The sequence below is a fragment of the Lynx canadensis genome, chromosome B4 (genome assembly GCF_007474595.2).
Source record: "Lynx canadensis isolate LIC74 chromosome B4, mLynCan4.pri.v2, whole genome shotgun sequence".
Lineage (NCBI taxonomy): Eukaryota > Metazoa > Chordata > Mammalia > Carnivora > Felidae > Lynx > Lynx canadensis.
This window is the reverse complement of record NC_044309.1, coordinates 135,864,538-135,879,264: the sequence shown is the minus strand read 5'-3', so window position 1 is coordinate 135,879,264 and position 14,727 is coordinate 135,864,538. Positions and strand designations below refer to the sequence as shown.

Genomic DNA, 14,727 nt, shown 5'->3' with positions numbered 1-14,727 from the left:
TAATTGAATTGCCGGGAAGTTGTGTGCCCTGTATGACGGAGCCACATAGCCCTCAGGTGGGGACAGGGTAGGAGGAACTGTCACCGCCAGCGCTCAGCCTGTCCTGGGGAGGAGATCAGCCTGTGCCTGCGAGATGGGTCTCCCTCCTCTCTTGGGGCCCTCTCCTGCCCGTGCCCTGACAGACAGCATTGTGGGAGCAGCCCTGCAGGGTCCCGGCGTCGCCCCACCCTTGCCCCACCCCACACACTGCCCTTGGCTCCCAGTGTTACATAGTGACCACCAACTGAGGGATTATTGCTTCGTCATAATTCTCTTCGGCCAGAGCCCACTCTTTACTCAGTGATGTCATATATATATATATATATATATATATATATATATATACACACACACACACACACACACACACACACACATATATATGTACACACACAATGTATATATATATACACACATATATATATAAATGTATATATATACACATATATAAATGTATATATATATACATACAATGTTTGATGTTATATATATGTATGTTATGTATGTTATATACATGTTTATGTTATATATGTTATATATATATAATGCTTTCCTTCCTTTTTTCCTTTTTTAAAAAAATTGCCTTTTTAAAAAATATATATAACATTTAAAAAATATATATGTTATATATGTTGTATATATGTTACACATATATGATATATATATGTTATATACGTTATTGTATGTTATACAATGCTTTCCTTCCTTTCTCCTTTTTTTAAAAAAATCCCCTTATATACATTCTCATGCTCAGAAACCCGACGGACGAATAACAGGGGAAGAATTGCGACATATTCTAAATTGCGAGGTTGTAAAAATCAGCGATTCAGAATTCAAAGAACTAATGCAGACCCTTGACCCTGGGGGCACTGGATGGGTCAACGTCAACACGTTCATCCAACTGCTTGAAGAGAACCCTGAGGTGAGTTTTACAACAACTCCATGTTTGATTTTCTCTTTATGGCAGGAAATTAAGTATTTGTAGTGAAATATGGGATGCAGGTGAAATTGGCCTTAAATAAATGACTACACGTTTTTCAGCTGAGTTGATTTTCATTTTAAGGAAGAGTTAAGTGTTTGAGTTGTTTGATTTTAACTCTTGATGTCTAAATCTTATCCAAGGGTGATGTTTGACGTTTTCTGGGAAGCCATCCTAGAATGAGGGCACCTATATATGCAGGATGTAACCTTCTTTTCACAGCGTGCCAGTGACACCCCTCCTGCAACCGCGTCTTACACGGTTTCCCATTTTAAACAGTAACTGTTTATTGCCTCTAGTGACAAATACTTGCTTTTCTTTCTTTCTTTTTTAATTTTTAAATGTTTATTTATTTTTGAGAGAGAGAGAGAGAGCACGAGAGGAGGGAGGGGCAGAGAGAGAGGGAGACAGAATCTGAAACAGCTGTCAGCACAGAGCCCGACGCGGGGCTCGAACTCACGGACCGCGAGATCATGACCTGGGCCGAAGCGAGACGCTTAACCGACTGAGCCACCCAGGTGCCGCCAATACTTGCTTTTCCTTTGACCGAAAGGCTGACAGAATTTTATTATTAGAAATGTTGTTTTGTAATTTTAATAGCTATTAGCGCTTAAAAATTTTAAGAACTTTAAAAAATTAGATTAGTGTCAGGCAATGCATTGGATAGGCATTGGGAGATTCTTGTTGAAGTGTTTGTTATAGACTTCTTTTAGCAGGTGCAAATTAGCTTTTCATCAATATTACGATTTCCTGAGCACCCACCTTGTGCAAGGTGGCGACCGCATCCTAAACCAACGTCGTTTGGTCCTTCTTGAGTCCTAGTTCAAAAGTAAGTCCCAGGGCCCTCACACAGGACAGAGACTGATTGGACCTTTTCCTGAACTCTGCTGTGTGGCTCCTGTGTTAGCTGCTGAGAATTGTGGCTTCTGACCACCACAGCAACCCCACACACAGCATCTTTCTCGAAAAACAAAATATGGGGGGGGGGGGGCGTGCATCCAATTTCGTCTCAGGTCATGATCTCACGATTTGTGAGTTCAAGCACTGTGTGGGGATCTGTGCTGACAGCTCGGAGGCTGGAGCCTGCTCGGATTCTGTGTCTCTCTCTCTCTGCCCCTCCCCTGCTCTCACCGTGTTTCTCTCGAAAACAAATAAACATAAAAAATTAAAAACAAAACGTGGACATGGAAACCATCTGCTCTCCACGTGGCAAGTGGCATGGTCTTTGCTTAATATGAACCACACCCATCAGCCTCCGTGCTTAAAAGCCTCAGATGGGTGTCAGGGCTCCTAGGCGAAAGCTGAAGTTCCTTCCCTGGTTGGTAAGGGGCCCACATGGTCCAGCCTTGCTGCCCAGCTCCCAGAAGCCTCATAGGCCACACTGGCTCGGGTCCTCGGGCGCCCCCAGGTCCCTCCTCCATTCTTGGGGTGCTGCAGCTCCTGCCGGGATTCCATCCATGCTGCTCTCCCCTGCTGGGGCCATTCTGCAGGTCTTGGGGCACCGACGCCTTCCCAGGGACCCTCTGTGGCACCTCCGGCAGCCACCGACCTCACACACCTGCCCACTCATGGTGTCACAACTTTGTCATTATGTGGTCACGTCTCCACAAAGATAGAGGCCCATCGTGGCCACGGGGGCTAGCCCGGTGCCGGGCACACTCACAAAACAGTGTGGTGAGTGGATGAATGAACATATACGAACGAACCAGAAAGATTAGAAAACACAGGTGCGCACACAGAAGGAAAAGAAAAACACCACTGATTCTAACGTTGAGGAGTTGTTACCCACTCACTCTTACACTTTGTTCTATGTGCTTATGAACCCGTACACGCACACACACATTGTTTTCAGCTTTGTTGCCGTTATTATACAAAAGCTGCGCATGTTTAATTTATGCAATTTTATGAGTTAGATACATACTTTGATATATGATATCTATTCCATTTTAAAATGAGATACTATAGGGGCACCTGGGTGGCTCAGTTGGTTAAGCGTCCGCCTCTTGATTTCAGCTCAGGGCATGATCTCGCGGTTCATGAGTTTGAGCCTCTGTGCTGACAGTGTGGAGCCTGCTTGGGATTCTCTCCCTCTCCTTCTCTCCCTGCCCTTCCCCCACTCACACACTTTCTCTCTCAAAATAAATAAGTAAACTTAAAAGAAAATAAAATGAAATGAGATCCTATAATTAATGACTTTTCAGTCCATGCTGTCCCTTATTAACGTGCTGTTAACACTGTTAATAAAAATTCTGCATGATCTTAAAAGATACAGAGTAACGATTCCCTGTTGCAATCCAGGTGTTTGGTTTTTTTCCCCTTTTATAAATTTTGCTACAGTGAATATTGTGGTGCCTGCTTTTTCAACCACCCTATGAGTATTCTTTTAGTATAGATTTCTAGAAATGGCATTATTGGGTCAAAGGATACATTTTATTCTTTAAGTTAGCTTAATTATTTGAGAAGGGGAATATATGTGTGAAGTACAAAATGCAAAAGGTGCAAACGGGAACACGGTGACAGTTAAGTTTTTCTTCCACCTCTGTTCCCTCCCCACCCCCACAGGTGGTTGCTGCCGCCCCACGGCCTGTGGATTTAGCAGATTGTCCACGATTAGCCCATGTCGATACTGGCAATAGGCCTCCTTTCTCATTTTTACTATTCTGAAAGGCAGAAATGCCGTCCCATCGTTGTTTTATGTTGCATTTACTTACTAGGTGATAGACTTCTTTTACGTTTATTGTACCTTTTTTTTTTTTTTTTTAAATAAGTTCAGGTTAAATGCTATTATCCCCATTTCCAGGTGGGGATTAGTGGGCAAACTCATTTGCTCACGAACTCAGAGTTAATTGGCGAATCAGGAGCAAGGCTGACATCCATGTCTGTCTGCCTCCAAAGGTCCTCCTGCCTTTATGAGTGATTGGTGTTTATATACTTTTCTCTTTCCCAATTAGACAGGAAAACAAGTTGCAGACCCCAAAACGCCTCTGTTCCTGGCTTGGGATTCAGTAAGTAACATTTTCCCACGTGGTCCCAGGGTGCCACCACCCCAGGTTACAAATGTGCCGCTTGGTAGATATGTCTGTTTGCTTTTTTTATGATAGGTGGAAGAGATCGTCCATGACTCAATTACTAGGAATCTACAAGCCTTCTATAAAATGCTACAGGCATATGACCTCGGAGACACAGGGCTCATTGGTCAAAATAATTTCAAGAAAATCATGCACATATTCTGCCCCTTTTTAACAGCTGAGCGTTTACTGAAGTAAGTTTCTTGGTAACAACATTAATCCGTGTCGTGTTTTCATCAGGCCCGTTTATAATCCTCAACCTTTTCCTACATATGTTTGCAGTACCGATAGGGAGGACTGATAATAACTGCTGGTTACTGGGTGCTCACTAACGTAGGACACTGGTCGAGAGTTGGGCATGTGCTCTGTGATTTAGTCCTCGCGACAACCACGGAAGGTGGCTGCTACTCCTTTTCGTGGGTAAGGAAGCTGAGGTCTGGAGAAGCCACGTAGCTATTCAGAGTCGTGTAGCCCGGAGGCTGTGTGCAGCCTCGTTCCTTCCCGGTCTCCGTGACTTCTCTGCTCTCAATCGTGACACCATTTTTCCCTCCCGGGGCATCTGGCTACGATCAGCCATCCTGTGGAGAGACGCCGGGGTTGTGGCTCTATCTCACTTGAGTTTAAAACTTGCCTCGTGGTGGCTGAGCGAAGCTGGAGGGGGGCAGGGATCTTAAGAGAGAGAAGAGGGCCCCTGAGGGTCTCCTGCCCCTGTGTCTCGTTCACCCTGCCCACAGCTGCCCTTAGGGCGTGGGGCCCCTTGCCCCCTCTCTGCAGTGACCTTGAGAACCTACGGCCCGAATCTTGCCATTCTGCAGGGGGCGACGCTTCCCACATCACTACCCGAACGTCCCGCTGTCCGCTGAAGCTTGTTGCTGTAGGACTCGGAGCTGCATGACCTTAGAGACTGGTGCATGTGTCCTGCTGTGGACGGTGATCTGGGAGATTACTTTTGGTGGAAATCCAAGAGAGTCAGGGGAAAGGAAGTTACTCTAATTCCCTTTCAGTCCTCTCGCGTGGAAAGTTTAAAATCTTGTATTTGTCGCTTTTGATTGCATTACATCGATTTCAGGTGACCCAAAACACAGTCGGTCTCCTGGTAGCTGTTGGCCGCTTGAGTCTCCTCTCTGTGAACATTCCTGTTTCCTGACCCGTTTTCCCTGTGGTTGGTTTTTGTAGGAAAAGAAGGGTTTACAGGAAGAGGGTGAGGCCGAGGCTTTCCTGAGCAGGAGGGGCTCGCAGAGCTCGGTGTTTGCGTTCATCTGAGTTTATTGGACGTTTGCAGAAAGGCCGGTTTGCTGGAGGGTGGGAAACATGGGAAAGGGGAGAGACAGGTGGCAGCAAGTCCAGAGAGAGGGTTCTAGAGGGAGCTCAGGGGGGACTGGGTGGGGCCCGGGCAGGGGAAGAAGCGAGTGTGCAGAGGAGTGGAGGCACATTGGGCGGCTGGCGAGTCACGTGGGGCTGTCGGGGCAGGAAGTTATATAGGGAGGAACAGCAGGGCTGCTGCCGAGGGCCAGGCAGGAATGACCCAGCCCAACCAGGGGACGGGTCAGCCGGCAGGGCGTCTTGACAAGTCATCTAGTTCCCTAGCAGCATCTTAGAATCATCTGGAGAGCTCTGAAACCCCCAGTGCCCATGCCCTGTCCAGGGCACCGTTATATTGAAGCCCCCCACTGGCTCTCACGTGCAGCCGTGGTGGACAAGCACAGCCCAGGGGTCAGGTGACAATTTCAGATTTGTGCTTTGCAAGGATTACCGTGGAGAAAGCGCAGGGCGAGAGGAGGACGGGTGGGTGACGCGGCGGTGGCGGTGGCACCGCAGAGGGGCGGCTGCGGGTGGTAAGCTTGACAGAAGGACGAGACCCGGTGACTGGACGTGGAGGTGGACGGGGGCGGGGGAGGGGGCCCCGATGCCGGCCAGAGGCAGTGTCGTCGGCCAGTTGGGAAACACGGAGTGACACTCCGGAAGGAGACTCCCAGAGGGTGTGGGTGCACAGAGCGGCCTGGGCTGCAGCACGGTTTGGAGTCTTCCTTGCACGGACGGCCTGAGCATCTGTTCGGCAGGGGTTCACCTGGGAGCACATAGCAGACCGTCCGAGGTGAGAGGGTGCGGGTAGGACCTGGCGGAATACCACCCACTCACCAGTGACCTGGCTGGCACAGCCAGCAAGGGAGGCGGAGAATTCTGGTCAGGGTGACGGTCCAGAGCCTGTGGTGCGGGGTGCTCAGGGAGCAGGAGGAAGTCTGTGGGTCAGGGGGCACGCGGGACAGAAGCACGGGGTGAGCACTCACACAGAGTGGCTGTTGCCTTAGCAGACTAGGCCTCAGGAGAGAAGCAGGACCCGTGGGGCTGGAAGGGGCGAGGTGGACCCAGCAGGTGCGGTGAGCTTGCAAGGAGGTTGGAGAATGCAGTGTTGAGAAGTGATTGACTCCCGAAGCTCCAGTACCCAGGGCTTAGTAAGTGGTCCGCATGTGGTCAGGGCTTAGTAAGTGTTGAGTGAAGGATGACAGGAAGGAAGGGAGGGAGGAAAGAAGGAAAGGGGGAAAGAAGGAGGAAGGAAGAAAGGGGGAAGGAGGGAGGGAGGGAGGAGGGAAGAAGAAAAGGAGGGAAGAAGGGAGGAAGGGAGGGAGGAAGGAAGGGAGGGGGAAGGGAGGAAGGAAGGGGGAAAGAGGGAGGGAGGAGGAAAGAAGAAAAGGAGAGAGGAAGGGGGAAGGGAGGAAGGAAGAAAGAAAAATAAGTAAGCTGGGGCGCCTGGGTGGCTCAGTCAGTTGAGCCTCTGACTCTTGATTTCAGCTCAGGTCATGATCCCAGGGTCATAGGATTGAGCCCCACATCTGGGCTTAAGATTCCCTCTCCCTCTCCCTCTCCCTCTCCCTCTCCCTCTCCCTCTCCCTCTCCCTCTTCTTCTCCCTCTCCCTCCCTCCCTCTGTCCCTCTCCTAGCTGTCTCTCAAATTAAAAAAAAAAGAAAGAAGGAAAGAAAGAAAGAATGAATGAATGAAATCCAGTGGATTGGTCATGCAGGTAATTGGGTCTTCGAGATGGGAGTGTGTCTAATCCATTCTCCAGTCTCCAGTCACAACTACAGATCTGTTCATGCTAAACCTGCTTAAAACACTTGCATCCTGTTGCTGTTAGGAAGACATCCAGACGCTTTTAAGAATGACTTCCCAGGCCCCTCATGATCGTCGCACCCCCAGAGCCCGGGCTCTGCAGCCAGACTGCCTGGGTTCACATCCCGGCTCAGCCCTGAACTAGCTGTGCACTTGGGCAAGTTCCTTAACCTCTCTGAGCCTCGATTTCCTTGCTCAGACGTTACTTAGGAGAATGTGGTAGGGGTCAAGAGAGATCCTAGACGCAGAGCCCTCCATCCAGCGCTGAACTTTAGAAACGTTTACTTCCGCTGCTCTCCATCCAGCCCGGACTGAGCTGCTTTCTGTTTCCTGAAAACACCCAGCTCTCTCACGTCTGGGCTTCTAGATGGCCTCTTCCCTCAGTTCCAAATGCCTACTTTCCCGGCCGCTTGGCCCCATGAGGTGGGGACTGTTTTGTCTGTTCACAGTTGTAGCCGTGACGCTTAGCACGGTGTCATTTACCTGGCAGCATAAATATTTCTCGAAGCAGTTCTATCCATGGCTGGAGCTTCCTGAACCGAGGATGGCCTCCGAGCTCGTGCGGTGCCCCTGGTTGTGTATAAAGCATCATCGTGATAATCGCGATGCTGTTATTACAGCTGCAGTTTCTTGAGCGCATGCACACGTCCGTGTAGTGCTAGGAGCCTTCTATGGATCGTGTTACTTAATGCTCATAGTAGTCCTCTGAGGTAGGTGCATTTTATAGACGAGGAAACTGAAGCATAGAAAAGGTGATGTGCCCCAGGTCGGCGATTCTCTACCCTCTGATAGGCTTAAAAGTTCTTGAGGGCCTCAGAGTTTTCGTTACATGGAATAGATCTCTCAGTATGACGGTATTAGAAATTCAAACTGAGACCTTTGGAAAACGTTATTGCAGAAGATCAACGTGTATTTCCCCGTTGCGTTTCCCTGTAGGCTCCGGAGAAACCTGGGGGTTTCAAAATAATGACATATTGGGTGATGAGGAGGGTACAGAAATTAGAGCAGGTGTAGGCACAGGTAGCCGGTAATGAGCTAGTAAAAGGCTGTCAAGAAACTAAGCTAACCTCTGAAAACTCACCCTAGCTCCTCATTTATACCCAAAACATTTGTGCAGCCTTTGAAAATGTCAGAGGACACAACCTGCCTGAGCACACATTCTGTCGCTTGTCACACATCATGTGGCCTCCGAGAAACCCACTGTGCGCGAGAGGCGCGGGGTAGTGCTTGTATGAAAATAGTTCGGGTCCCTCCCCCCCGCTTGCCCTGGAAGTGCCCACCCACCACACCTCCTGCCCGCTGCCCCCAGTCATGGGACTGTTAAGTCCAGAGCTGATATTCAAGCCCAGGGAGGCAGATTCCAGGGCCCGCACCCGGAGTCACCACGCTCTGTTGCCTTCTGTATTTTAACAAATACGTGGAATATTGTTTTGGTCTCTAGGCTTTACCAAGCTTGCCACAATGAGCATGTACAACTTTTATGATTAGAAAAATATTAACAAAATGTGGGGGGGGGGAGAAAAGTAGTCCTTGCCCTATTGGTGGGTTCCTACATTTTTCTAAAATATTTGCCTATGCCAAATTTCCAATATAGGTCCTTCCATGATTCCACACCAGAACTTGCAATTTAAAAAAATTATTCTTTTTGTATGTGTTGTATCTTTATTGCAGCATTCTTCACAAACTACAAACTGCGCGTATTTAAATGATACAGGTTGAGGACCTCCATCATGTGTCTATATCTGTGAAGCCTTCACAAGCCATCAGTCAAGATATCAAACATTCCCTTCCCTCCCCCGCCCCGCCCCGCCCCGCAAAGCTTCCTCATGCCCTTCTGTGAGTCATCTCTTCTACAGCCCTAGCAACCTCTGATCTGCGTTCTGTCACTGCACATGACTTTGAATTTTCTAGGGTTGTGTATAAATGAAAGCATGTGGGACGTTCTCCTTTTTGTCAGGCTCTGTTCCCCACGCATAATGATTCTGAGATTCATTCACGTTGTCACGTGTATGTGCAGCTGGTCTCTTTTTATTGCTGAGTAGTGTTCCATTCCTTCCCACAGCTTTGGAGCCACTCATATGGGGGACCTTTGGGTTGTTTCCAGTGTTTGGCTACTGCAAATAAAGCTGAATAGATTGTACAGGTCTTCGTATAGACCTACATCTCTATTTCTCTTGGGTAGATACCCGAGGGCAGAGGGGCTGGTTCCTCTGGATGAGTGTGTATTTAAGGTGTGTATGCGAGGTGTATGTTCAAGGTGTATATGCCAGGTGAGCGTTCAAGGTGTCTTCCAGAATGGTTGCACCATTTTGTACCTCACCAGCCACAGGTATTCCCATCCTTGTCAGCACTTGGTAGGGTCAGTCTTTTTAACTTCCGCCATCCTAATGGGTGTGTTCTGATGATTTTAAAAATTCAGACTCTGCAGTGCGTTTCAGGATATCGCTTCAGGAAGAATCCTTTACAAGGAACTTTTGGCACGCGTCGGAATTAGCGGTCCACCCACCATCTCTCCGGCTCTTGTTCCGAGGGATCAAGTGTTCGGCGAACATTTTCATAAACAGGAACAGCAGCAGCCAGACCTTCCTGAGAGGTAAAACAGAACAAAAGGAAAACGCGTATCAACACCACGGTGTCTGTTGTAGGGGAGGTGGTTCGTAAATATTCATTCGCTAAACGCATGTCTTAATGTTTTATTACTTAAATGAGAAAAACGGCAAACCATACATACAGCGAGTAGAGTCAGGGGAGTTGAGAGCAAGCAGAGATCTTAGGGATCAGTGGGTTGACCTATTAATTCTGGAAATGAAAGCACTTAGGTCTGCGAGGTCTGGGGACTGACCTCAGGTTACTCGCAAACTTAGTGGCCACCCTGGGTCAAGAACCCAGGACCTTCAACTCCCAGAGAACCTGTCTGCCACACAACCATTACATGCCTGCGTTCACATTTGTCCTTTTCCAGAAACTTAGACCTCTTACGACTGTTTAATATTTACGGTAAAATATACCCATTAAACCAGTTAACGTTTTCTGACATGAATGATAGAATTATTCAAATGATCACCAAATTGAATTGTAACAATAAAACATGCTTAGCAAATGTATTAAACATCGGACTGATGAATATTCTAGCCCTTCCTCATTTTGAAAAATATAGGTTTAGTCTAATGAAAAGATACTATTTTAACTTGCTGGTTCATAGCTTATAATAAATCCACAAGGAAAGTTAAAATGTAGACCTATTCAGCAGACTTCGCTCTGTCATTTCCCTTTAAAAAGTTCTTAAGTAGAGAGCAGTGGGAATATTTTAATGCTGTGCTAATGAAATTTGAATATCTGGACATTTCAGTGGTAGCTTTATAAATGGGCAGAAGGATGGTATTTTAAGGGAAAGGTTAAATAGTCTGTGACAAGATACGTCTGCCTCCTAAAACCAATGGAAGAAGTAATGATAATTATGTGTTTTATAAAATGTGGGCATTCCCGGAGAGCTCTTCAAAGCTGATGGAAGCAGCAGGAGGGGAGAAGTCCTTTCTCCAAGAGAAAGGCTCAGCTCTTCCCCTTCCCCGACTCCAGTGGGGTCCCAGAGACTTCTGGAGAGCTGAAGAATTCGTTATCCTCAACTGCACACTCTCTCCCCCACACAGCACGTGGCATAAAATCTGGGTTTGATAAATCCAGTTGACTGTGTAAATCAACTTGGAATAATTGCAGACTTCCCTTCCTTCCCATGGCTGTTTTTGATGACTTTTTGGACCTGGCTATCGCTAAATGGCCTATTGAATTTAAAGCTTTGTAAAGGGCTGTGACTTTTCATCTTCCGACTTCACACAAATATTTACTTTTCCCCGCCATGTCGGCCAGTCACATGCCCTACTGAGCCAGCTCAAAGCACAGTCGAGAACGTTAGCACAAGGATAACAATTTCCTGGAGCTCCCCGCTCCGGCCTGTGGCCACATACTCGCCACACGAGAAGAGTTTTCACCTGACACAGTGCTGCGGACCTCTCTGGAACCCACAAGCCATGGGCGGGTAAGAAGTTCCCCAGCCACTCCATCTATCTGAGAATCTGGTTCCTTGTTTGTGAGAAGGGGCTGGTAGGCCTCCTGTTGCCCTGGGTTGAATCGAAATCGAGTGAGGTCTGTAGGAAGCACTCTGCTAAATTCCCAATTGTGATTTTAGAACCAAGCCCACTGGGGACAAAAGCACCCTGACCAAGAAAACGACTAAGGAGGAAGTGATCGAAAAACACAAAAGATGCATACAGCAGCAGGACCCAGCATTCCGAAAAATATCTCTTGACTTCAGCAAGGAGCCGGCTGGCAAAGTTAACGTGCATGACTTCAAGAAGGTAGGGGAATGGGTTTCTCTGTGTTTCTGGGTTTTCTTTTGCTCCTGGAGAGGTTCATACTAACAGGCTTTAAAGGGTAGGCATTACATTTTCAGTGAGGGTTTATTCCCTTACCGGCAAGCACATTCATTTCTAGGCATCGTCAACAACGTAAAGGATTCTTTTGGCCAAAAATGTTCCTTGGCAACTTCCTTCAGAGGATACGTATGGACGTGGCTAGTTTGGGATATTTAAACTTCCGAACGAAGCATTCACTGAAGTGTCGTTCTGGACGGCTGCGGGGTGCCTGGCTCCAGCCATTGCGCGTGGAGCGCATCCTGGGGCAGAACGGCGGTGCCGGGCACAAAAAACTTCTCAGGCCCCTTCCCTGCCAGCGAGGAGTTTGGTGATGCTGTGGTCACAGAGCTGGGGTTTGTGCCTCGAGAAAGTGAAAAAAAAAAAATCTGGCAGTAAAAGCTGGTAAGCTCAGAGTGCTGATTTGCATGCGCTTGTGGGAGCTGGAAGGTTCTGCCAGAAAGGACTCAGCTTGAAGGGTTCTGCACAGACTTCTCAGGAATTAATTTCAATGATTGCTTAAAATTCCTGTTACGACCCCTCCAGCTAATCATCTTCAGCTATTTTTAAGAAAAGCATTGCAGTTAATATGTAGCAGTGTCTGTGTGGACAAATTTAGAAGAAGGCAATGAAATGTATTTCCAAGAAGAGAATAATTATATCAGTAGCTACTATTTATCTGCCTGGGGGTGGGATGGGCAGCTACTGAAACAGCCCAGACCTCCCGCCACCCCCCCCAAGACTGGATGATGTGCAGACATGGGGCATGGTGAGGGGGACAGATTCAAGAAATATTTGGGGAGAATGGGTAATGGATAAGAAAGAGGCAAATGGGCAAGGATAGTTCCTCCATCTCTAGTTTGAGGGACCGGCTGGCTGATAACCAGTCATCGGTAACTCCGGCGAGCGGGACGGATGGTGGTATGTGGGTGTGAATCAGCTGACGCTCCCAGGGTGCCTTGTCCTAGACTCCTTTGTCCCCAAGTCCCCTGGCACAGTCCCGACCCCTCACGCCCCACAGTCTAGAACGACCATAGTGCTCAATGCTCTCGATCATGGAGTCGGTTCACAGGTTCCCAGGAGACCAGGAACCCACCAGGCTGCCGCTGGTTGTTCAGAGGGACGGTGCTTCCCTTAGAGAAGGGCGGTGGGTGGCGGCAGAGCAGGGACGCCCGCCCAGACCGCAGACCCCCCGCACAGCTCTTTCCACTGCTCGCCCGAGAACAGGCCAGTAAGCTCAGCGGCGGGTTCTTCCATCCCAGGGCTTCTGCGCCATCGCTAGGCCAGCGACCCCCTTGCGGGCACCTCTAGTTTGCATCCCGGAGCACCGTCCCAAAACTTCAGTCTCTGCTCCCCGCCTGCCTGCTGCACTTCTTCACGCGGGTGTCTGGAGACGCCCGTGTTCTCGCCAAGGCCGTTCTGCTGGCAGCCTGGCCATTCTCAAGGACGGCCTCTTCCCAGTTGCCGGGGGCTCCAGTCTGGGGTCTTCCTTGACTCTCCTCTGTCTCACACCCACCGCCGGTGCATCAACAGAGCCAACGGGCTTTGTGTGTTCTCAACCCGGCAGCCAGAGTCACACTCCAACAGGTCCGACAGAAGGGGCCGCTCCTGCTCGGAACCCTCCCACGGCCCCCCACCTCGCTCGCATACGAACCAGAGTCCTCACAGGGCCTAGAGGCTCCCGCGCTGCCCAGCCCCTCATTTTCTCTCTGATTTCCACTCTTCCCGCCCTCCCCGCTGCTCACTTCGCTCCGGCCACGCCAGCCTCCTGCTCTCCCGCGGACCGCTCCGCCTTGGCACGGGCTGTCCCCTCCACCTGGAGGACTGTCATTCCTATGGCAAATACAACCTGCTCTCCCACCTCGATCTCCTTTACCCCATTTTTCTTCTCGCGATGTTACCACCCACTACCACGCGTCTTGTGCTGAGAACCCTTTCGTTCATTCCTTCGCTCTGCTGTTTGCTCGATTTCCTCCATTAAAACGTATGCTCCGAAGGTGGACATTTTTGTGTCTTTGGGACAGCGATGCATCCCAGATGCTTGGCGTGAAGCAGGGCCCTACATTTACTGAATGAGTGGATGAGCTTGAAGAGTAACTATAGAGTCCCCAGGGGAGCCCAGAACGGACACCGCTTGGGGACTGAGGGAGACAGGTGTTTCGAAAGCCCATCAGGATTTCTAGGCATGAGGCCGGTTCCCACACCGCCCGTGGCGATGCCCAAGCCCACCCAAGCCCCCTCCTCCGCCCCCTGAGTTTCCCTGCGTTCTTGCTGACCTTGAGGGGCAGCTACTAGAACACTTGTTCTTTTGCCTGCTTCCTGGCAGTGCCTGAGTGCCTCTCCTTCCTCTCCTCTCGGATCTCCTGGCTTCCCCAAGACTCCCCTGCCTCCTGAAGATGTGCGCACGGTGAGGGGACAGGGAAGGAGAAACCACAAAAGGACAGGGCCAACATGCCGGGAGAAAAAGTTGACGGGTGGTTGTAACGACCAATTCGCTGTGAAACCCGATGAGGCAGATATCGGCTGATGGCCCCCCTGGTGACTTGGGGGGTTTAACCTTGGGAAGCATCCTTCTTTTTTCTTTTTTTTTTTTTTTTTCCATATATGAAATTTATTGTCAAATTGGTTCCATACAACCCCAGTGCTCATCCCAAAAGGTGCCCTCCTCAATACCCATCACCCACCCTCCCTCCCTCCCACCCCCCATCAACCCTCAGTTTGTTCTCAGTTGGGAAGCATCCTGTCGTTGACCAACCTTTTAGCCCAACGTCAACAGCCATGGGGTGATTTTAAACAGTCCAACCTGGGACCTAGGTTTGAACTTCAAAAGCTAATAACTTCAAAGCATTATGTAAATATAAACTCCATTGTTAATCGAAGAGCTTGTTTCTAGATCAAGGCGCTTCTCCTACCAGGGAGGTCGGAGCTGGAGAGATGGTCTTACACCACAGAAAGAAACAAGAGTTTAGATTAGACATAATGCAGGGCATCTGGACATCGAAGGCTTGGGAGTGTCGAACTTCAGTGGTAATGGTAAGGAAACCTTTGGAATCGACTCCTCTGAGATCTTCAAGGATAAATGACAATAGCCAGTGTGTAATCGTAGTAACAAGCGGTAATAGCGGCG

The 14,727-nt window shown here is 49.0% G+C and overlaps 1 protein-coding gene across 1 annotated transcript in view; it reads left to right on the top strand.

Moving 5' to 3' along the window:
* EFCAB6 (EF-hand calcium binding domain 6) overlaps window positions 1–14,727 on the top strand; it is a 225,418-nt gene that overhangs the window by 121,044 nt on the left and 89,647 nt on the right. The window contains exons 14-19 of the mRNA XM_030322319.1: window positions 794–961; window positions 3,970–4,023; window positions 4,120–4,280; window positions 9,614–9,787; window positions 11,378–11,558; window positions 11,843–11,879. Of these exons, the coding sequence (XP_030178179.1) occupies window positions 794–961; window positions 3,970–4,023; window positions 4,120–4,280; window positions 9,614–9,787; window positions 11,378–11,558; window positions 11,843–11,879 (775 nt within the window). The remainder of the gene's footprint in view (window positions 1–793; window positions 962–3,969; window positions 4,024–4,119; window positions 4,281–9,613; window positions 9,788–11,377; window positions 11,559–11,842; window positions 11,880–14,727) is intronic.